A 25080-nucleotide genomic window follows, 5' to 3' on the forward strand; every position below is an offset into this window, starting at 1 on the left:
CTCTCCATTCCCTTCCACCTTTCCTTCCATTCTTCCCATCCAGCTTTCTTTCTTTCCTTCCATCCTTCTCTTCCTCTTTTTCCTCCCTCCTTCCCTCTTTCTTTTTCACCTTCCTTCATTCCTTCCTTCCTTTCCTTTTGTCCTTCCTTCCCTTTTGTCTTTCCTTCCATCTCTCTTTCCTCCTTCCTTCCTTCCCTTCCATCCATCCATCCATCCTTCTTTTCCTTCCTTCCTTCCTTCCCTCCCTCAATTCCCTTCCACCTTTCCTTCCATTCTTCCCATCCACCTTTCCTTCCTTCCTTCCTTCCTTCCTTCCTTCCTTCCTTCCTTCCTTCCATCCATCCATCCATCCATCCATCCTTCTCTTCCTCTTTTTCCTCCCTCCTTCTCTCTTTCTTTTTCACCTTCCTTCATTCCTTCCTTCCTTTCCTTTTGTCCTTCTTTCCCTTTTGTCTTTCCTTCCATCTCTCTTTCCTCCTTCCCTCCCTTCATTCCCTTCCATCCATCCATCCTTCTTTTCCTTCCTTCCTTCCTTCCTTCCTTCCTTCCTTCCTTCCTTCCTTCCTTCCTTCTCTTTTTCCTTCCTCCTAGGGGATGGGAGAAGAGAAGGTAGAGAGGGAACATGAGAGCCATGTTTTGAGATTTCGAAGGGTGTCCCATTGAGGAGGAGGAGGGAAGGGGAAACCGACTTTCTGCTGGTCTAGAGACCAGGGGCATAAAGGAGCCATGGTTTCATATGGCAGGAAAAGAGTTTCGACTGAAAAGATGAGGAAGAGCTTCCAGGAGAATGGCCTAGGCTGCCTGGGAGTGTGATGGAGCCTCTACTTTGGAGGCTTTTCCGCAGAGGCTGTCTATAGGGAGTGCTTTGATTGTTTCCCTGCTCTAGGATTCCGTATCTGGAGTAAGCAATACAGGGTCTAACGCAGGGGTCCCCAAACTTTTTAAACAGGGGGCCAGTTCACGATCCTTCGGACCGTTGGAGGGCCGGGCTATAGTTGGCCACCGAGCAATAACAACAACAACAACAACAACAGGGTTGGAAAAGACCCTTTGGGCCATTGAGTCCAATCCCCTTCTGCCTTTGTGCCCGAAAGCACAAGCAAAGCACCCCTGACAGATGGCCACCCAGCCTCAATGTTAATAATTACTACTACTACTACTACTACTACTACTAGTAATAATAATAATAAGGGTTGGAAGAGAACCTTAGGGCCATTGAGTCCAACTCCCTTCTGCCTTTGTGCACCAAAAGCACAAGTAAAGCACCCCAGACAGATGGCCACCCAGGCTCAATGTTAATAATAATAATAATAATAATAATAATAATAATAATAATAATAATAAAGAAGGTTGGAAGAGACCCCTTGGGCCATTTAGTCCAACCCCCTTCTGCCTTTGTGCACCAAAAGTACAAGCAAAGCACCCCTGACAGATGGCCACCCAGCCTCAATGTTAATAATAATAATAATAATAATAATAATAATAATAATAATAATAATAAAGAAGGTTGGAAGAGACCCCTTGGGCCATTTAGTCCAACCCCCTTCTGCCTTTGTGCACCAAACGTACAAGCAAAGCACCCCTGACAGATGGCCACCCAGCCTCAATGTTAATAATAATAATAATAATAATAATAATAATAATAATAATAATAATAAGAGGGTTGGAAGAGACCCCTTGGACCATTTAGTCCAACCCCCTTCTGCCTCTGTGCACCAAAAGCACAAGCAAAGCACCCCTGACAGATGGCCACCCAGCCTCAATGTTAATAATAATAATAATAATAATAATAATAATAATAATAAAAAGAGGGTTGGAAGAGACCCCTTGGACCATTTAGTCCAACCCCCTTCTGCCTCTGTGCACCAAAAGCACAAGCAAAGCACCCCTGACAGATGGCCACCCAGCCTCAATGTTAATAATAATAATAATAATAATAATAATAATAATAATAATAATAATAAGAGGGTTGGAAGAGACCCCTTGGACCATTTAGTCCAACCCCCTTCTGCCTCTGTGCACCAAAAGCACAAGCAAAGCACCCCTGACAGATGGCCACCCAGCCTCAATGTTAATAATAATAATAATAATAATAATAATAATAATAATAATAATAATAAAAAGAGGGTTGGAAGAGACCCCTTGGACCATTTAGTCCAACCCCCTTCTGCCTCTGTGCACCAAAAGCACAAGCAAAGCACCCCTGACAGATGGCCACCCAGCCTCAATGTTAATAATAATAATGGTTGTAAGAGAAGAAGAGACCCCTTTGGTCATTTAGCCCAACCCCCTTCTGCCCTTGTGCCGTGGGGGCCGGATAAATGGCTTCAATGGGCCGCATCCAGCCCCCAGGCCTTAGTTTGGGGACCCCTGGTCTAACACAAGCATGGGCAAACTTTTTTGCCTTGGGGCCACATTGTGGGCTGACTGGGAGGGAGAGGGCATGTGAGAGGATGGGGCCGAGGCAAGGGCCGGGTCATCCTCAGATGGTTCTCCTGGCATAAGGGTGCCTGACATCACCCAAAGGGCGATTCTCACTAATGCGTCATCTTCATCATGGAAAGAAGTCACGAGTGGAGTGCCACAGGGCTCCGTCCTGGGCCTGGTTCTGTTCAACATCTTTATTAACGACTTAGACGAAGGGTTAGAAGGCACGATCATCAAGTTTGCAGACGACACAAAACTGGGAGGGAGAGCCAACACTCCAGAAGACAGGAGCAGAATTCAAAACGATCTTGACAGACTAGAGAGATGGGCCAAAACTAACAAAATGAAGTTCAACAGGGACAAATGCAAGATACTTCACTTTGGCAGAAAAAATGGAAATCAAAGATATAGAATGGGGGACGATGCCTGGCTTGACAGCAGTGTGTGCGAAAAAGACCTTGGAGTCCTCGTGGGGAGGAAGGTGAACATGAGCCAACAATGTGATGCGGCTGCTAAAAAAGCCAATGGGATTCTGTCCTGCATCAATAGGGGAATAGCGTCTAGATCCAGGGAAGTCCTGCTCCCCCTTATTCTATTCTGCCTTGGTCAGACCACACCTGGAATCACACTGTGTCCAATTTTGGGCACCACAGTTGAAGGGAGATGTTGACAAGCTGGAAAGCGTCCAGAGGAGGGCAACTAAAATGATTAAGGGTCTGGAGAACAAGCCCTATGAGGAGCGGCTTAAAGAGCTGGGCATGTTTAGCCTGCAGGAGAGAAGGCTGAGAGGAGACATGAGAGCCATGTACAAATACGTGAGGGGAAGTCATAGGCAGGAGGGAGGGAGCTTGTTTTCTCCTGCCCTGCAGACTAGGACACAAGGGAACAATGGCTTCAAACTACAGGAAAGGAGATTCCACCTGAACATCCGGAAGAACTTCCTCACTGTGAGAAGGGCTGTTCGACAGTGGAACTCTCTCCCCCGGGCTGTGGTGGAGGCTCCTTCTTTGGAGGCTTTTAAGCAGAGGCTGGATGGCCATCTGTCGGGGGTGCTTTGAATGCGATTTCCTGCTTCTTGGCAGGGGGTTGGACTGGATGGCCCATGATGTCTCTTTCAACTCTACTATTCTATGATTCTATGATTCTATAAGGATGGGACTGTTTGCCCATCCTTATGCCAGGAGGAGGGTGAGACAGGTGACAGCTGAGAGTGCTCTGGAGGGCTCTCAACTGCCGCTGCATCCTCTCGGCATAAGGACGGCGATGCTCGCTCTGTCTTTTATGCCAGGAGGAGGGCGAGACGTGTGGTGGCTGAGAGCACTCCAGAAGGCTCTCAGCTACTGCGTGCCTTCCTCCCTGTCCTTCCTCCCTGGCAGGTCACCATGTCCTTATGCTGAGAGAACAGGGAAAATTAGGAGGATCTAAGGTAAGCACCCAGGGGGCCACATTCGTCCCCCCATGCCTGGTCTAACGCATACACTTTTTCTCTCCCATCTACCATCTCTGTTGTGACTCAGCCTCAGAGTGACTCTGATGAGGATTTTGGGATACAGGTTTCACCAGATGAAGGGATTCAGGTTCAGGATGAGTTTCAAGATGACTCTGATGGGAATTATGGGATTCAGCTGCAGAGTGTTCCTGCTGTAGAAGATGGGGAACAGGGAGGCTTTCCCATGGGAGGGAATGGTATTATTGATGCTGATGGTTCACAGGTGCAAGAGGCTGATAGGGAAAGCAGCTCTTCAACCTGATAACACTAACGAGCAATTTGGCCTAGACGATGGAGTGTCTCAGGACCGGGCTAGTCGTTTGGAATTTAGGGGGGTTCGCAGAAGTCTTAGAATAGCAAATAAGAGAGAGGTCAGAGGGCAAAGAAATGCCTTCATGTTATGCTATTAAAACAGTCTGCTGTGAGAGAAATCTTTGTCAAAGCAGGTTTTTGAGTAATTATATTGGACTACCACCAATTTCTGAGCCTGAATACATTGCACAAGATTTCCCTATCTGTGATGACCCATGGGCCTTGTAGTCCTGCTCAGGACATTGTAATTCCTGATGAAGATGAAAACTTGGGTTTTTTACCTTCCCAGTCTGAACTGGATTCTTCTCAGCCAGATCTTTCCCAGGCAGATCTGGGAACCTTGCACCTGCAAGAAAGTTGTCTCCCAGAAGTATGTCAAACAAGCCCAGAGCCTACTTCTCCCGTGTTCTTGCGCCGGGAGTTTTGTAAACAACAGAGAAGTTTGGAATCAGCTTCGCGCAGGAGTGCGAGGATTGCAGCTAAGAATGTGGCCAATTAAGACTGCTTCTCGTGAGAATCTTTGGGGAGTCTCACATCTGGTCTCAGAGTTTAGCTTTCGGTTCTGATTCCCAGAGAACTGCTTCGGCGGGAAAGTTAGACTCTATTTAGGTGTTTTACCCGCGTAGTAACTTCGCGGAGTCAATTCGTCAGCCTACGGAGCGAGTTGTGTCTGGACAGCGCGCTCCGATTCAAGCCTCGCTCCTGCTCAAGCCTTGCCTTGCTATCCAGCCTTCGCCTTGCTTCCCAGCCTTTGTTTATCTACGGACTTTGCCTTGTTTCCCAGGATCAATCCTTGCCTTGTTCCACGGATTTTATCAAGTTATTCCACGGACCTTGCTCTTGTTCTTAGTTACCTTGTTCCACGTTCAAGCCTTGTTTCAAGTATCAAGTTATTTCCCAGCCTCGCTCAAGTTTCATGGACTAAAGGACCTTGTCATCTCCCCTCACTTTGCTTGGCAAAGTGAGTGTTTCGGTTATTGGATTACAACTTTGGACCTTAATATTTCTTATTGGACATTGCTTTTTTGGACTAATACTGACCTTTCCTGAAAGGTCTAATTCTGGACTATTTTCTACACTTGTTTTTATTAACTTTATATATTCTTTCAATAAAGATATTAGATAGATTCTGGCCTCTGTGTATGGTTATTGGTGCTCTGCAGCCTGGGTCTTGACAGTTTGACTCCGCCACCCTAAGCACCAATTAACCTCGGCCAGAATGTCTACCGGAGTCGTACCTGGGCCGAGCGGCCAGCCGATTACCTACACCATCGACAAGGATGAGGTGGACCGAATCCGTGATAAGCTCAATGCACAGGATGGAGAAATAAGGGGTTTGAAGGAACGCGGAATTCGTCTTCCGGCCATGGCGTTGCCAACCAAGTTTACTGGAGAAGCTTCTAAGGTTCATGTCTTCCGTCGCCAATGTCAAGCTTATCTAGAGGCCCGTGCTGCCGAGTTTCCCCAAGAAGACATCAAAGTGGCATGGGTTTACAGTCTTCTAGACGGGCCAGCGGCCAGCTGGGCGACGGCACTGTACGACCAAGCCTCTCCACACCTAAGATCAGCGCAACACTTCTTGGACCACCTCAAGGAGACTTGGGGAATCGAGGACAATTTGGAGGCAGCCGGTCACAAACTCCGTCGCCTTTTCCAAGGAGACAGACCTATGTCTCAGTATATAGCCGAGTTCCGAGTGCTGGCCCACAACACCGGCTGGAACGATGTAGCCCTCAGGGGACAATTCCGGGAGGGTCTCAACATTGAAATGCTGGAAGAAATCTCCAAGGTGGATCCTCCCCAGACCCTCGAGGCACTCATTGATCAATGTTTACGGGCTGAAGTCATGATTGCCAACAGGAAACAGTGGGTTCGAGGCCAGGGCGGTAGAGCCGGGGCAAAACCCCCCGCTCCCGCCAGCGTTCAGCCACGTCCGGTCTGGAGACCCCCACCGCCAACCCCATACCCCAGAGGAGGCGAGGAGGTGCCGATGCAGTTGGGCAATGTACGTCCCAGACTAGATGCCGCCGAGAAGGCCCGTCGTCAACGCTTAAACCTCTGCTGGTACTGCGGGAACGGGGGCCACTTCGCCAGAGAGTGCCCAGCCAAAGGGAAGCCTGCCGCCCGTCTTGCGGCGGCGTCCTCCACGGAGACGAAGACGTCTGAGCCGACTGGCACACAGCCGGCGGGGGAAGCCAACGACCGGGTGTAGAGAGGCTCGCCAACCCGGTCAAAAAATCCATCCAAGAGCCGCCAACCGGGGTCCTGTTCCTTCTCGTGGTCACATTATGGTCAGCAAAAAGGGGACCCGTCATGATCCACGCCATGATAGACTCTGGAGCTACCAACAATTTCATCGATAGAGAGTATGCCGACTCTCTGGGATTACAATATCATGATTTCAAGAATGCCCGTGTGGTGCAAGCCATAGACGGCCGCCCCCTCAAGACGGGCCCCGTAAGTCAGTGGTCGGAACCCACCAGGATGTGGATAAGGGAACATATGGAAGAGATTTCCTTCTTTGTTACCGAGGTCCCCCATTTCCCTGTGATTTTGGGAATTCCATGGCTGACACTTCACGACCCAAGCATCTCCTGGTCCAACAGAGAACTGCAGTTTGCTTCACCGTACTGCCAAAACCATTGCCTCGTAGCCAAGGTATGCCACGCCACAGACACCGAGCCCATCATCACCTTGCCAAAGAAGTACTCCGAGTATTGGGATGTATTCAATGAGAAAGAAGCCGAAAAATTACCCCCACATAGACCTTATGACTGTGCCATTGACTTGGTGGAGGGGGCCCCGATCCCGCGAGGGCATCTCTACTCCCTGACTGAACCAGAGCAAGAAGCTCTCAGGGAATTCCTAGAGACAAACCTTCGCAAGGGATTCATCAGACCCTCTCAATCCCCAGCCGCCTCCCCAGTGATGTTTGTGAAGAAGAAGTCAGGGGAACTACGCTTGGTGGTGGACTACAGAGCATTGAACAATATCACCAAGCGGAACAGCTATCCCCTGCCCTTAATCTCGGATCTACTGGATCGGCTTCGAGGAGCCAAGGTTTACACCAAGCTGGATCTTCGGGGGGCTTACAACTTAGTTCGCATCAGGGAAGGGGACGAGTGGAAGACCGCCTTCCAGACCAAATTCGGATTATTCGAGTCCCGAGTTATGAATTTCGGTTTATGCGGAGCCCCCGCAACGTTCCAGCATTTTGTCAATGACATTTTTCAGGACTATCTAGACAGGTTCTTGATAATCTACCTGGACGATTTTTTGGTGTTTTCTAGATCACAATCAGAACATGAGAACCACGTCAAAATGGTGTTACAACGATTGCGGGATCATGGACTTTATGCCAAGCTGGAAAAATGCGCCTTTGATCTACAAGAGGTAGATTTCCTTGGTTACCGCATCTCGCCTCTAGGGCTTTCCATGGATCCAGCCAAGGTTTCAGCAGTATTGGAATGGCGGGCGCCAACTAACAAGAAAGAGGTGCAGCGTTTCTTGGGGTTCGCGAACTATTACCGCAAGTTCATTCCAGATTTTGCCCGCTGGTCCGACCCCATCACTAGCTGCATCCGTGGAAAGCAGCCTTTCCGCTGGACTGATCAAGCTGAGAAAGGGTTCCAACAACTAAAGAAACTATTCACCTCCCAGCCAATTCTACAGCACCCAAATCCTGGAACCCCTTTTGTGGTGCAAGCGGACGCCTCTGATGTGGCAATTGGGGCTGTACTCTTACAACCGGTGGGAGATCACCTCCATCCCTGTGCCTTTTATTCTCGTCAACTAACCACACCAGAGAGGAATTACACCATTTGGGAAAAAGAACTACTGGCCATAAAGGCAGCCTTTGAAACTTGGAGACATTGGCTAGAAGGGGCCAAATTTCCCATTGAAGTCCACACTGATCATCGTAATCTAGAACATCTAAGAACTGCCCGCAAACTAAATCAGAGGCAGCAACGTTGGGCTTTATTCTTTGAACGTTTCAACTTCCAGATCCATTATGTGACCCCAGCCCAAACCAAGCAAGCAGACGCCCTGTCACGTAAACCGGAATACGCTGCAGGACGCAAGGAGACCTTTGAATCCCAACTGCTACAACCCGAGAACTTTGCCACGCTCACGGTGGGGAACACCAAATCCATTCCCATTGGTTCAACTTCCCCTACTCCAGGACCCATCTGTGCTCAAGAAATCAGGGCTAGTCAGCAAGCAGATGCCTGGGCGCAGGACCAACTTCGCCAAGGTCTGCACTTTCCCTTTTCGCTTAAAGATGGGCTGCTCTGCTATAGAAATCATGTTTATATCCCACCCGGACCGGGCAGGGAAAAAGCGCTTCGTCTGTGTCATGACTGCAAACCAGCAGGACACTTCGGACTATTTAAAACCATGCATTTGATCCTAAGGGATTTTTGGTGGCCCAAGATCCGCAAGGATGTGGAAAAATATGTCAACACCTGCCCAGTATGCCAGCGCTCCAAGATACGAAGGGAGAAGCCCTCAGGGCTTTTACACCCCCTTCCCACCCCATCTCGCCCATGGGAAATAATTTCCGCGGATTTCATCACTGACCTACCACCTTCCTGTGGATTCACCACGATCTTGGTGGTGGTGGACCTTTTCACCAAGTTAGCCCATTTCATTCCCTGTGAAGGCCTCCCCACGGCCAAAGAAACTGCGGAACTATTTCTTCAACATGTTTTCAGACTACATGGATTGCCCAAGAGTTTAGTCACAGACCGTGGATCTCAATTCACCTCTCGTTTTTGGAAGGCACTACAAAAACTATTGGGCATAGACTCTCGCTTATCTTCAGCTCATCATCCCCAAACAGATGGGCAAACGGAGCGCACCAATGCCATTTTGGAGCAGTATCTTCGCTGTTATGTAAACTACCAACAGGACAATTGGGCTTCTCTGTTACCACTGTCTGAGTTTGCCTACAACAATGGAGTTCAAGCTTCTACAAAAGAAACGCCGTTCTTTGCTAACTACGGCTTCCATCCACGTTTCTTCCCCCCTGTCATTGAAACTTCAGAAGTTCCCGCAGCAGAGGATTGGCTGCAGGAACTCACAGCGGTGCAACAACTTTTGCTCCAGCAACTGGACCAAGCCAAGGAGGACTATAAACGCCACGCTGACAAACATCGCCAGCCGGGCCCCGAAATCAAGGTAGGAGATCGGGTTTTTCTGTCCACTCGCTTTCTGCCCTCCCACCGCCCTTGCCGGAAGTTAGATGCCCGTTTCATTGGTCCCTATCCAGTGGTGGCGCAATTAAACCCCGTGACTTTCAAACTCCAACTTCCGCGTTCAATGCGCATTCACCCAGTGTTTCACCGTTCCCTGCTCCTTCCGGCGGATGGTGTGCGACCTGATACAGACCAACCGGCCCCCCCTCCTGTTTTGATGAATGGGGAGGAGGAGTTCGAGGTTGAGGACATTTTGGATTCTCGCTTTCACCGCCGCCGCCTGCAATATCTCATTGACTGGGTGGGTTTTGGCCCTGAGGAACGCTCTTGGGAAGACGCCTCCACAGTCCATGCTCCTGATCTAACCCGCCGCTTTCATCAGACCTATCCCACCAAACCGCGACCTCGCGCCTCGGGGAGAGGGCCCCAGTTTGGGAGGGGCCTTGAGGAGGGGGATAGTGTGATGACCCATGGGCCTTGTAGTCCTGCTCAGGACATTGTAATTCCTGATGAAGATGAAAACTTGGGTTTTTTACCTTCCCAGTCTGAACTGGATTCTTCTCAGCCAGATCTTTCCCAGGCAGATCTGGGAACCTTGCACCTGCAAGAAAGTTGTCTCCCAGAAGTATGTCAAACAAGCCCAGAGCCTACTTCTCCCGTGTTCTTGCGCCGGGAGTTTTGTAAACAACAGAGAAGTTTGGAATCAGCTTCGCGCAGGAGTGCGAGGATTGCAGCTAAGAATGTGGCCAATTAAGACTGCTTCTCGTGAGAATCTTTGGGGAGTCTCACATCTGGTCTCAGAGTTTAGCTTTCGGTTCTGATTCCCAGAGAACTGCTTCGGCGGGAAAGTTAGACTCTATTTAGGTGTTTTACCCGCGTAGTAACTTCGCGGAGTCAATTCGTCAGCCTACGGAGCGAGTTGTGTCTGGACAGCGCGCTCCGATTCAAGCCTCGCTCCTGCTCAAGCCTTGCCTTGCTATCCAGCCTTCGCCTTGCTTCCCAGCCTTTGTTTATCTACGGACTTTGCCTTGTTTCCCAGGATCAATCCTTGCCTTGTTCCACGGATTTTATCAAGTTATTCCACGGACCTTGCTCTTGTTCTTAGTTACCTTGTTCCACGTTCAAGCCTTGTTTCAAGTATCAAGTTATTTCCCAGCCTCGCTCAAGTTTCATGGACTAAAGGACCTTGTCATCTCCCCTCACTTTGCTTGGCAAAGTGAGTGTTTCGGTTATTGGATTACAACTTTGGACCTTAATATTTCTTATTGGACATTGCTTTTTTGGACTAATACTGACCTTTCCTGAAAGGTCTAATTCTGGACTATTTTCTACACTTGTTTTTATTAACTTTATATATTCTTTCAATAAAGATATTAGATAGATTCTGGCCTCTGTGTATGGTTATTGGTGCTCTGCAGCCTGGGTCTTGACACTATCCTAAAATTATACATTTTAATATATTGGGTTTATGGTTCCCGTCCCCTTGATCTGGTCATGTAAGTGTGATTTATCATTATAATTGTACTATTTTACCTTGTTTAATAATGTGTGTTATGTCGTTATGTAATGTTGTGTTGCTTTTATGACTGTAAACCGCCTTGAGTCCCATCCGGGAGATAGGGCGGTATATAAATAAAGTTTTATTATTATTATTATTAAAGCAATGTCTCTTTGAGTCGAGAAGGAAGTCCTGCTTTCCTGGATTATTTGTAGCCTTGGTGTGTTCTCGCTTATGGGACTTTGTCATGTACTGAAAGGACTTTGTTTCATGCCAAATGTTTCTTTGGATTATTTCTTACAGCCTTGTTTTGCAACTATCTTTTGGAACTGAACTTTTGCCTTTTAAGAACTATCTTTTCTTTCTACTTCCAATAAACTACAAAAAGACAATATCCTGTGTGCTGACTGGTGTATTTAGCAAAGTGAAGCTAGCCTGAGGTGCGACAATCGCATCCTGACCAAGGCCAACCCCTTTGAGATCCAAACGTTTCCCTATGTTTCCTTCACTTTCTGCCTCCAAAAGAAAAGAGGAAGGGGAGGAAAGGGCAGGGAGGGGGCTTGGGGAGAAGACCCTCCCTCCCAGCCCAGCCACCTTGCTCTGGCCGGTCATGTGGTCCCCATGTTAGAAGGTTTGCCCATGCATGGTACGGATAGATGTGTGAAGATGGAGACATTTAGATGGAATGAATGGTGGTGGAGTCTCCTCCTCTGGTTTTTAAACCAGGAGGGGTTGGACTAGATGGCCTTTGGGGGTCCCTTCCAACTATATGATCCTACAAAAAGGGGGAAAGGCCAGGGCTGTGGAGGCTGTGAAAGCCCGTTCTGGATCTGAAATTGACCACAGTGACCCCTCCATCGCTTGCCACGGGGGTCCATGGTGGTGCTCGCCTTCTCCTCCGCCTCCCGGGGAAGAGCATCCGCCTTTTAACTGCGGCCGCATTCCGTCCTCCCCAGATCCACTAATTATTATTGACAGTTGGCGGCAGAGGAGATGTCAGTGGCTCCTCCTGTTAAACTGCATCTAATTAGTCACTGCTGGTTCACTGTCATCGTCTCGGCACCGCCACGCATTGGCTCATTAACCTTTTGCTTTTTCCTAATGGCGCCTGCCAGCAAGATGGTGACGGATCAAACAGATGGGGGGGAAGGAGAAAGAGAAGGAGGGAGGGAAAGAAAGAAAGAAGGAAATAAAAGAAGGATGGAAGAGATATTCCCTGACACCACTGCCCCCCCCCCCCCCCGGGTGATCCAGAAGGACGATGGAGTTGGAGACCCGTCCACAAATCCATCCGCAGAAATGCCTTGACTCCCATCCAAACGGCAAGGGCCAAAACCTTGGAAGGGATCCCAAAGGCCATCTAGTCCAGCCCCCCCAACAGTGAAGGAATTCCCTCCTAAAAGACCTTTGGATGGTGGCACATCCTGACTTACTTAAAGGCCCAACAAAGCAGCATGAATGGCATCCTCAAGGAGAGTCTCACTGAATCATTATGCTGGACATAAATGCCAAAGGTCATCTAGACCAGGCATGGACAAATGTTGGCCTTCCCTGCAGGTGTTTTGGACTTCAGCTCCCACAATTCCTGGCCTCAGGTCCTTTCCTTTTCCCCCTCATCCACTTCAAGTGGCCAGCTTCTGGTCAAAGGAAATCTAGTATAATGCCAATGTGGTTTTAAATACATTATAAACATACCCTCAATTCACTTCTGAATTGTGAATTGTCCCCTTCGGGGTGAGAAGGGCGGGATATAAACGTCGCTAATAATAAATAATCAAAGCATTCCTGACAGATGGCCATCCACGCTTGGGTGCAGACCCCTACTTGGCTATGGCTTGCTCTGCACATTCCTTCAGATCAGGGAGCTGGTTGCCAAATTTCCCATGTTCTTCTGCAAAGATATCCAGACGAACACAAAACACCCCAATTTAAGCAACCAGTGGGCGGTGGTGGTGGTGGTGGGGATAATAATAATCATCGCCATTAGCATTTACAAAGTCTTCAAAGTGCTTTGCGCACATTCACCGGGAAAACCCCTTTGATCAATTAAAAAAAAAAAAAAACGGCGGCGCTCCTAATTAAAACTTGATAGAGGAACCTCATCCCCACCCCTCTCGTCCCAAATAATGGTTTTGTTTTGTTTTTCCATGAGAGGCCTGATCAAAGCTCCAAGTCCATCCAAATTCCTCCTCCTCCCAAGTGCCCAGCTGTTGCTCCCCTTTCATGCCCTGCAAACAAAGGAAAGAAGGAAGGAAGGAGGGTGCCTTCCTGCAAAGCCTGGGGCCCCTCCATGTGAATCCAGGACCACATCCAAGGGGGGTTTATGTCCTTCTCAATCTCTTGCTTTGGATGCCATGATGCCAGGAGGGCTGGCTGACTTCCGGCATCAAGGGGCAACCTCTCCAAATATTGTACGGTTGCATTTCAGCACCAGATTTCTTTGCAGCAGCTCATAAAACAGGTTTGCCTAAGCACTGAACTACCGTATTGACTTTGAATGCACACCTCAATTTTCAAAAGCCCAAAACGAAAAAAAATAATGCTCAGTGGCAAAAAGGGCACCAAAAAAAGGCCAAAAAAGGGGCACATAACAGTGGTTGCATGCTTAGAATTCCTTCTTTTAAAACAAAAGAACACAAATGGAAAAGAAAACCTTGGGGTGCATCAATGCTGTAGAACAGGCATGCGCAAACTTGGGCCCTACGAGTGTTTTGGACTGCAACTCCCACAATTGATAACAGCCGGGTAGCCTGTTAGGAATTGTGGGAGTTGCAGTCCAAAACACCCGGAGGGCCCAAGTTTGCGCATGCCTGCTGTAGAATGAATCCAATAAATGCATTATTATTATTATTATTATTATTATTATTATTATTATTATTATTATTATTATTTTATTATGACACAGCAAACAAGATAGATATGCTGGATTTCATATCACAAAATCGCAAGTCGAACACTTCCCAAGTGTCTAGGACTGTGTGATGTATTTTCGGATGATGCGTGCAGATCCCAGTCGGGTGGCCTTTTGCAGCTGGCAGATCGTAATTTTGTCAATGTCTATTGTTTCCAAATGCTGGCTGAGATCTTTTGGCACGGCACCCAATGTGCCCATCACCACTGGGACCACCTGCACTGGTTTCTGTCAGAGTCATTGAAGTTCAATCTTGAGGTCCTGATAGCGGCTGATTTTATTATTATTATTATTATTATTATTATTATTATTATTATTATTATTTGAAACGCAACAAGATGTGTACACAGTAAACAGGATTACTATGCTGCCTGTTGTATTGGATCACACATCGAACACCTCGCAAGTGTCTAGAAGTTTGTGATGTATTGGCAAATAATGCATGCAGATCCAAATAGGGTGGCCTTTTGCAGCTGATAGATATGGTAATTTTGTCAGCGGCAATTGTGTTTAAGTACAGGCCAAGATTTTTAGGCCCTGCACCCAGTGTGCCAGTCACCACTGGGACCACCTTGATTGGCTTGTGCCAGAGTCTTTGCAGTTCGATCTTTAAATCCTCATATCGTGTCAGATTATTATTATTGTTGTTGTTGTTGTTTCTTACCCACCTCTTGTTCATAACCTGGGGACTGCCCATGTTAGAAGTGAAGAAGCCCCAACACTTGTATATCGTGCAACTAAGGATTGAGGAAACCCTGTGGTATACACCTGTTGTCTTGTTTTCCACACCTGTTTCTTAGATCTACGTAATCCCAGCTATTTTGCTTCTTACCTGCATGAATAGGTTACTTCTCCCTTCTTCCCAAAGTTGTGTTAGTGCTTTATTACCCTTCTTGTTTGAGATATTATTATTATTATTATTATTATTATTATTATTGACACAACGACATAGTATGACACAGCAAACAAGAAAGATATGCTGGATTTCGTATCACAAAATCACAATAATAATAATAATAATAATAATAATAATAATAATAATAATTATTATTATTATTATTATTATTATTATTATTATTATTATTATTAATATAGATGGGAGTACCATGAGGATTCTCTCTGCCTTAAGAGGCCTTTACACGCTTTAACTTTGAATATATTTTGATGGATTTCAACTATATATTTTTTAGTGCTGTTTGTGTTTAATTCTGTTTTAATGATTGCATATTGGTATATTTTAAATTGTGTACTAATGCTTTTATGTCAAGTTGCTTTGAGTCTCCTTTGGGGAGATAAAGCGGGGCAACAATAATAATAATAATAATAATAATAATAATAATAATAATAATAATAATAATAATATCCAGCATATCTATCTTGTTTGCTGTGTCATACCATGTCTTTGTGTCAATAATAATAATAATAATAATAATAATAATAATAATAATAATAATATAAAAATACACATAGACATCAGAGTCAGCACCAGGGACTCTTCTACCAAAGTTAGGACACTTTATTTACCTATCTATTATGCTTATATATAAAATGTATTACCTGCAGTAACAAAAAGTAAGGTTATTTTTACCTTGGCATATTTTCCTCTCCTGCTTCCTGCCATAAGCTCCTACATAGCACTGGCTACACTGCACTCGACTCTGCTCTAGAGACCAAATATTCCTACATGAATATAAAAATACGGCAAAAAATTAAAATCAGAGTAAGATGCTCTCCAGGGAGACACAACAGGGGAGAAGAAAATGCAATATGAATAGATAATTAAATGTGTATAAAAAGGCTCTGGAGCAGGCATGGGCCAACTTCGGCCTTCCCTCCAGGTGTTTTGGACTTCAACTCCCACAATTCCTAACAGCCTACCGGCTGTTAGGAATTGTGGGAGTTCGAGTCCAAAACACCTGGAGGGAAGGCCGAAGCTGGCCCATGCCTGCCTGTTCTGGAGCCTTTCAAGAGCAACACTTGCCCCGTTGCCAATGAAAAAGTGTGCAAATTAGAAGGAGAGAGAAGGAGCGCTTTGGCCACTCACCTCGGACATTTGCGGGAAGAGGCTGATGGCCAGCGGGAGGGCCAGGCCGAAGGCAGCAAGGCACACGAGGCTGTGGACAGGCAGGACCAGCCGAGGCCGGGACCGCAGCAGGGACGTCCTGCAAGACAAATCATAATAATATGAATAACTGGTTGCACTAGAGCCCTGAAACACCTTTCCACCACAAACCAAACTCTGTCCAGGTAATCCAATAAGTAAAAGTTTATTTAAAAACGCGTATAAAAGCAATAAGCAAATGCAAAAGAGAGAATCAAAGCTCAAAAGGTCATTTCCAAGATAGCCAACAGTCCAAAATCCTTTCAAATATAGACTCCAGAGTCAATTAGCAAAAATACCGTATATACTCGAGTATAAGCCGACCTGAATATAAGCTGAGGCACCTAATTTTACCACAAAAACTGGGATAACTTATTGCTCCGAGTATAAGCCGAGGGTGGGAAATGAAGCAGTTACTGGTAAATTTCAAAATAAAAACAGATACCAATAAAATTACATTAATCGAGCCATCAATAGGTTAAACAATGTACAGTAGAGTCTCACTTATCCAACGTTCTGGATTATCCAACATATTTTTGTAGTCAATGTTTACAATACATCGTGATATTTTGGTGCTAAATTCGTAAATACAGTAATTACTACGTAGCATTACTGCATATTGAACTACTTTTCTGTCAAATTTGTTGTATAACACGCTGTTTTGGTGCTTAATTTGTAAAATCATAACCTAATTTGATGTTTAATAGGCTTCTCCTTAATCTCTCCTTATTATCCAACATATTCGCTTATCCAACGTTCTGCCGGCCCATTTATGATGGATAAGTGAGACTCTACTGTATATATATATATGGATACAGATATACAGGTACATGGATCTATATGTATATAGGATTTGCAAGGACCTGCAAACATATGAGGGGAAAATTCATATATAAAATTAATGTACAGTTGAGTCTCACTTATCCAACATTCGCTTATCCAACATTCTGGATTATCCAACGCAGTCTGCCTTTTAATAGTCAATGTTTTGGTAGTCAAGGTTTTCAATACTGTCAGAGTATTTTGCAGCACAGCAGTAGTTAGCTGGAATCAGTGGAACGCAGAATGAAGTGACACCCAGAGATGCTGTAAAACTATATACAAGTTTTACTGACTTCAGCAATAATCAAGACAAACAGACTTGCAGACGAACACAGGACTTGACTCTCATTCTTAGCAGACAGCACTTGACTCAACTCAGAACTGAACTGATGCAATCAGCAATGCACACACACTTGTGTCTGGACACTCCCTGGTTCCAGCCACACATCAAGGTCATCCCAGCTTCTTAGTAATTAACTCATTCCAGACTATAGTACACTCTGGATGATGCAATCAGTATGCAATACAGGCAAGACACAAATTTCATTTAAACACTATCAATACACAAATCCCACATTAACAAATACATCGTGATATTTTGGTGCTAAATTCATAAATACAGTAATTACTACATAGCATTAGGTAAAGGTAAAGGTTTTCCCCTGACGTTAAGTCCAGTCATGCCCAACTCTGGGGCTTGGTGCTCATCTCCATTTCTAAGCCGAAGAGCCAGCGTTGTCCGTAGACACCTCCAGGGTCATGTGGCCGGCATGACTGCATTACTGCATATTAAAATACTTTTTTGTCAAATTTGTTGTATAACATGATGTTTTGATGCTTAATTTGTAAAATCATAACATAATTGTTGTATCATGGGTTTTTTCCCTTTTCTAGCAATAAAAATCAGTACAGTAGATTCTCACTTGGTGCTTAATTTGCAAAATCATAATGTAATTTTATGTTTAATAGGCTTTTCCTTAATCCCTCCTTATTATCCAACATTTTCGCTTATCCAACGTTCTGCTGGCCCGTTTATGTTGGATAAGTGAGACTTTACTGTAGTATGAACCCAAATAATAATAAATAATAATAATACTTTAGTTTTGTATCCCACCTCCATCTCCCTGAAGGGACTCGGGGCGGCTAACATGGGGCCAAGCCCAAAACAGAACAAAATGTAACAAGTTAAAACCAGTATAAATAACTAAAAGCAGTATAAACATAACAATCAAATAAAATGAACACATTTAAAAAACAAAAATGCAGTATAAACCATAGTGACCAGATAAAAGATAAAGTAATAAAAACAAACATCACCATCAATGAATAAGTGGATAAAATGGGGGAGGTCAAGTCAAAAAAGTACATAATTTCAAGACCAAGGCAGGCAACCTATGCCACACAGGAACTAAAAGCAAGAACACATGTAGAAACTTGAATACATGAATTGCAACCACATAGGACCCAAAAACCGAGAGCTGTTCACCTGAAGACAACATTGTTCTCACAAAGGATGGCACCAGCAGGAATCACTTTAAAGGGCCTCAGTCCCTCCCATAACATCATTTCTCACACACCTGCTTTTCCTCTCCTTATCGCTAAACCTCTGGGAAAAGCGAGCCTGTCTGTCTTTATTGCATGCCCTGTCTCCGTAATTCCAAGCCCCTTGACCTAGACAAACAGTTGCCTCCCACATTTCTCTCTACCTACACTTCGGGCAGGTTCTCATGAGAACTGATACTGTTTCTTCCAGTCTCGTGAGAACTGCCAGAAGATTCCAAAACAATTATCTCCAGGTTGCTATGAGTTTTCTGAGCAGTATGGCCATGTTTCAGAAGCATTCTCTCCTGGCATTTCACCCACATCTATGGCAGGCATCCTCAGAGATTGTAAGGTATATTGGAAACAAGGCAAGTGGGGTTTATATATCTGTGGAATAATGCCCAGGGTGGGAGAAAGAACTCTTGTCTGTTGGAAGCAATTGTGAATGTTGCAATTAAATGGCCTTCCCAGCAAGTTCAGCAGCTCAGTGCTTTAATAATAATAATAATAATAATAATAATAATAATAATAATAATAATAATAATAATTTTATTTATTTAACACACTGCGCCACTGGGGCTCACTGCGTTTGTAGACTTGTATATATAATGTGTTTGCTCACTTAAGTATAGTTGATTCATGGGTTTTTTCCCCTTTTATAGCAATAAAAATCAGTATAGTAGAGTCTCACTTATCCAAGCTTCACTTACCCAATGTTCTGTATTATCCAACGCAGTCTGCCTTTTAGTAGTCAATGTTTTTGTAGTAAATGTTGCAATGTTTTGGTGCTAAATTCATAAATACAGTAATAACTACATAACATTACCATGTACTGAACTGCTTTTTCTGTCAATTTGTTGTAAAACATGATGTTTTGGTGTTTAATTTGTAAAACCATAACCTATTTTGATGTTTAATAGGCTTTTTCCTTGATCCCTCCTTATTATCCAACATTTTCGCTTATCCAATGTTCTGCCGGCTCGTTTATGTTGGATAAGTGAGACTCTACTGTAATGGAAAAAGAGAGAGAAGACAACCATAATTGCCTCTGCGTCTGTCTCTGTCTTGTTTCTATGTGTATATGGGCATTGAATGTTTGTCCTATATGTATATACTGTGATCCGTCCTGAGTCCCTTTCGGGGTGAGAAAGAAGGGCGGGATATAAATACTGTAAATAAATAAATAAATAAATAAATAAATAAATAAGGCAACCTGGATGGCAAATGCCACAAGGATGCTCTCCTTCCATCCATGGCAGTGGCCAGCGTGCCCTTGGGAGAATCCTCTGCTGGCCCTACGGATTCGGGGCTGAGAGACCTGCCCAAATGCTGGGGAGGGGCTTCTCTATGGAGTCCCCTTGGCCTCCTTCTGTTCATTGGGGCCCCACAGATGATCAGCAGCCAATTTAGCCTCCCAGGTGCCACTTCCTTCCGCGTTGGGTGTTTCTAAACTCAGGCCAGTTCGGATGACAATGGCGATGGCCTCCTAATTAAGAGGAGCCGCAGCCTAATTTCAAGATGAACAAGGGAAAAAAAGGGCCCTAATTAACACTTGAAGTGTAATGTCTTAATTGGGGCTCGGATATCTAGCATTTGCAAAGTTCAGCCTAAATGAGTCACAATTAGCTGCCTGGGCCGCCCACCCCCTCCTCCTCCTCCTCTTTCTCCTCCTCCTCTGCTCCAAGTTGCAAGGAGCCAAAAAAAGAACCTGAGGCTGATGCAAACACGGAGTCGCAAAGCCACAGAGACCATGCACACACACACACACACACACACACCGGTATTATATGACATTTATTTGCATCATGGCCCCTCACTTGTCCTCCCTGGCTTTCAATGCGGCCTTCCTTACGCTGAAAGAAAGGAAGGGACTCGAGCACGGCAACAAGGACAAACAATCCACAAACAGTTTCGTGAGTCAGTTGTATATAATTAATCTACATTTTACATAAAGATAAATGGAAAAGGAAATTAAAAACAAAACCCACTGTAACAGGAGTTTATTGCAAGCCACCAAAGAGGAGACAGTGAATGATGCTTTTCCAGAATCAAAGATGCAAGAACGGGTCATTATGGAAGATTTCAACAGGAATCATAGAATCCTAGAGTTGGAAGAGACCAAGTGGGCCATCTAGTCCAACCCCCTGGAAAGGCATGTGTCAACAGCTGATTGGCTGAGCCAGCCAGGAGCCAGAATTCCGATTAGCTGCTGTCTCTAGCTTGCTGCTGAGACAAACGGTTTTAACTGCCACTTTCACCTCAGAGAGTGCTGACGAAAATTGTCAGGAAGGAAATGGCTGCCAACTCTCCAAATCCTGATTATTTATAAAGCAAATGAGGCACATTTAAAGATTGCTTAAAGGGACAGTTTACTCCTTCTGTTCTCTGTGTGAATTCAGAGAAACTACTGTATATATTGTTGCCCTATTTGATCTTTTGAACTGAAGTAAAGATACTGTTACTTGTTACACAAGCCTGAATGACACTTTATTATACTGCAGGGTATATCTTGGTTCAGAAACTGTGGGAAAGCTTCTATTTATTATATCTACAACCTATAAGAAAAATCACATTCAAAACACCCCTGACAGATGGCCATCCAACCTCTAATTAAAAACTTCCAAAGGAGCCTCCACCACATCCTAGTCTCCAGGGCAGCAGAAAACAGGCTTGCTCCAGATTGTGAATAGCCTTCAAGAACTGGTGGTTTTTGAAGGATATGTCCAAAAATGGCCCAAACTACTCATTGCTTCCTTAGAGGTGCATCTGCACTGTACAATGAAGGCAGTTCAATACTGCTTTAAGTGTTGTGGCTCATGGGTGTTGTAGTTTGGTGAGGCACCAAGACCAGGCACAGGCAAATTTTGGCCTTCCAGGTGTTTTGGACTTCAACTCCCACAATTCCTAACAGCCAGTATGAATTGGCCCATGCCTGATCTATAAAGTGGCGTCAGCTTATTTTCCTGCTATTCCTGAGGCTGGGACACAAACCAATGGATGCAAACTACAAGACAAGAGATTACACCTAAACATGAGAAAAGGCTTCTAGACTCCGTGAGTTGAGTCACAGTGGGCTATGGACCGCCACGCAAAGTGGTGACTCTTCTTCTTTGGTGGTCCTCAAAGGTGGGCCTCCCTCCCTGTATAGCGCAAGGATGGATTAGATGGTCTCTGAAGCCCCCCCCCCCCCAACTCTAGGATTCCAGGATTCTATGGTAAAGAGATTGTACTTTAACATTAGGAATAATTATTTTACTGTAAGAGGCTTCCACCATGGAATGAGCTGCCTCAAAGGGAGGTGGACTCTCCTTTTTCTGGAGACATTTTAGGCCAAATTCTGATTGAAATCATTCAGGAATATTTCAGATATGAATCCCTCTATGGTGAACCGGGGTTGGGCTAGCTGGCCTTTGTGGTTCTTTTATAGAATCCTGGAGGGGGGAGAAACTCCAAAGGCCATCCAGTCCAAACCATTTCTGCCTTCATGCAGGAAAAGCACAATCAAAGCCATCCCAACAGATGGCCATCTGACTTCTATTTAAAAGTCTCCAAAGGAGCTTCCACCAGACTCCCGAGTCAGAGAGTTCCATTGTTGAACAGCTCTTCTTACAATCAGGAAGTTCTTCCTAATGTTCAGATGGAATCCCGTTACCTCTGATTTGAAGCCATTGATCCCTTTCACTCTAAGACCCCTTCTACACTGCCATATAATCCACATTATATTATATTATATTAGCCTACACTGTTATATAATCCAGACTACGAGGGTTGAATGAAAAGTAATGCCTTGACCTTCGTTATTTGGGTTTGGATGAGAATATTTTAATAAATCAAACGCAGAAATAATCCTCAGAATGTGCTCTTTAACTACCACTACTCACTTTTCCACACCATCACCAGAAAATTGGAAACATTTCTGCCAACGATGAACAGGTTTTCTGAAGCCGTCACGGAAGACGTCAACACTCTGTTTCCGCAACCGGCGTCTCACAGTCCCCATCGCGCACAGATCTTCCGAGAGCCAAGCAAAGCAATCATGTGACCCACACGTTCTTGTGAAATGCAGATGATGCTTGAAATTTCTCTCTGAGTGATACGACGATCGTCCTGAATCAATCTGTCAACCTTTTGCTTGTGAAACCCAGTGGTTGCTGTCACAGGACATCCAAGTCTTTGTTTGTCACGCAAGTCAGATGTTCCCACCTCAACATCTTTAAACTTACTTGCCCAACGACGCACAGGACTCACATCAACACAATCACCATACACAGTTTGCATTCTCTGAGGAATCTCCTTTGGAGTGACACCTTCTGCTGCCAAGAATTCAGTGACTGCACGTTGCTTAAGTCGCATTGACCGACCGTCTGCGCAGGGTTCCATACTTCGCACTTTGACAACACAACCGTTCAATGCTAAGGCTTCCCCGTCTGCGCAGGGTTCCATACTTCGCACTTTGACAACACAACCGTTCAATGCTAAGGCTTCCCCGTCTGCGCAGGGTTCCATACTTCGCACTTTGACAACACAACTGTTCAATGCTAAGGCTTCCCTGTCTGTGCAGGGTTCCATACTTTGCACTTTGACAACACATCCGTTCAATGCTAAGGCTTCCCCGTCTGCGCAGGGTTCCATACTTCGCACTTTGACAACACATCCCTTCAATGCTAAGGCTTCCCCGTCTGCGCAGGGTTCCATACTTCGCACTTTGACAACACATCCGTTCAATGCTAAGGCTTCCCCGTCTGCGCAGGGTTCCATACTTCGCACTTTGACAACACATCCGTTCAATGCTAAGGCTTCCCTGTCTGCGCAGGGTTCCATACTTCGCACTTTGACAACACATCCGTTCAATGCTAAGGCTTCCCCGTCTGCGCAGGGTTCCATACTTCGCACTTTGACAACACAACTGTTCAATGCTAAGGCTTCCCCGTCTGCGCAGGGTTCCATACTTTGCACTTTAACAACACAACTGTTCAATGCTAAGGCTTCCCTGTCTGTGCAGGGTTCCATACTTCGCACTTTGACAACACATCCGTTCAATGCTAAGGCTTCCCCGTCTGCGCAGGGTTCCATACTTCGCACTTTAACAACACATCCGTTCAATGCTAAGGCTTCCCCGTCTGCGCAGGGTTCCATACTTCGCACTTTGACAACACAACCGTTCAATGCTAAGGCTTCCCCGTCTGCGCAGGGTTCCATACTTCGCACTTTGACAACACAACCGTTCAATGCTAAGGCTTCCCCGTCTGCGCAGGGTTCCATACTTCGCACTTTGACAACACAACCGTTCAATACTAAGGCTTCCCCGTCTGCGCAGGGTTCCATACTTCGCACTTTGACAACACAACCGTTCAATGCTAAGGCTTCCCCATCTGCGCAGGGTTCCATACTTCGCACTTTGACAACACAACCGTTCAATGCTAAGGCTTCCCCGTCTGCGCAGGGTTCCATACTTCGCACTTTGACAACACAACCGTTCAATACTAAGGCTTCCCCATCTGCGCAGGGTTCCATACTTCGCACTTTAACAACACAACCGTTCAATGCTAAGGCTTCCCACCAAATGGAACTGCAGAGGAGAGTCTACTGAACAAGGCAGTACGTGCCGCAGACCAGGACTGCCATCTGTTGAAGAATTATGAAGGTGGGGGCATTACTTTTCATTCAATCCCCGTATAATCTGGATTTTATATGGCAGTGTAGAAGGGGACTAAGATTCCATGGTTCAACATTTCCTGCAGAAATAATAAATGCTGAGTGCTTCATAATCATCGGGGACCCTTCTGGTTCCTTCACTACCAAATGGCCAGGTCTCTCTCCTTCCTTGCTTTCTGCGAGCGCCACTCCATGGAAAGATGTAGATGCGTACACCCTGCGCAAGGGGCGGGGGGAGAAACGCAATGCAAACCCCACCGTTGCTGCTGGAAGGAAGGAAGGATGGGGGAAGAGCCTGGCGGTGGCATGCAAACAACCCTTTGAACGCAGTTGCAAGTTATAAAAACTAACAAGGACTCTTGCGAGACCTTGCGGGCTAAAAATATATATATTACGGCATAAGCATCCATGGTTCTGCCTCCCTTCAGGGAAGTGTCATCCTCGACTGGAAAGTACAGACTCGTGCACAAGTGGAGCGGTGGGAGGCTGTGAGCGTAAACTGGGAGGTCAGCGAGAAGGGAGACGCAGAAGGCATCCAAAGCCGACTGGTTGCTGCTACACACATTCGCATCCTGCCAGCTTCCAGCATGTTTCCAGGATGGATAATACGTTCCTGGAAGGACAGCGGGGACCTGGAACCGCACTAAATTAGCTTTCCTTTCACCCAGCATTGCTGAGAGTTGCATTGGGGGACCTGGCATATTCTTAAAAGAGCTCGCACTCACCCATCCTTCGATGTAAACAATCAATAAAACAAATATTTTAAAAATTAATACAAAATTAAGGGGGCACTGGCATTTCATTTCTAAAGTGTTTCTAAAGTATAGGAAGAAAAAATTTAGTTGCTATAATGAGAGTAACATAATTTCATTTTCATTACAGTAATTACTGTTGGAAATACAGTAGCAAGCTTCTTCAAGCCTCCACTAGTACAGTAGAGTCTCACTTATCCAAGCTAAATGGGCCGGCAGAAGCTTGGATAAGCAAATATGGTGGATAATAAGGAGGGATTAAGGAAAACTAATTAAACATCAAATTAGGTTATAATTTTACAAATTAAGCACCAAAACATCATGTTATACAACAAATTTGACAGAAAAAGTAGTTCAATACGCAGTAATGTTA

General features: G+C 45.4%; 1 protein-coding gene across 4 annotated transcripts in view; it reads right to left on the reverse strand.

The window, feature by feature from the left end:
* sfxn5 (sideroflexin 5) overlaps positions 1 to 25080 on the reverse strand; it is a 129824-nt gene that overhangs the window by 26018 nt on the left and 78726 nt on the right. For 2 of the 4 annotated variants that reach the window (XR_010006523.1, XR_507685.3), the window contains exons 13-14: positions 15880 to 15997; positions 15424 to 15515 (exon numbers count right to left, since the gene is read on the reverse strand). Coding sequence is in view for 2 of the 4 variants with exons in the window: in XM_062981929.1 (XP_062837999.1) it covers positions 15880 to 15997 (118 nt within the window). In the remaining 2 variants the exon portion in view is untranslated. The remainder of the gene's footprint in view (positions 1 to 15423; positions 15516 to 15879; positions 15998 to 25080) is intronic. The other 2 variants (XM_062981929.1, XM_008123078.2) reach the window with 1 other exon arrangement.

The sequence above is a fragment of the Anolis carolinensis genome, chromosome 5 (assembly GCF_035594765.1).
Source record: "Anolis carolinensis isolate JA03-04 chromosome 5, rAnoCar3.1.pri, whole genome shotgun sequence".
Lineage (NCBI taxonomy): Eukaryota > Metazoa > Chordata > Lepidosauria > Squamata > Dactyloidae > Anolis > Anolis carolinensis.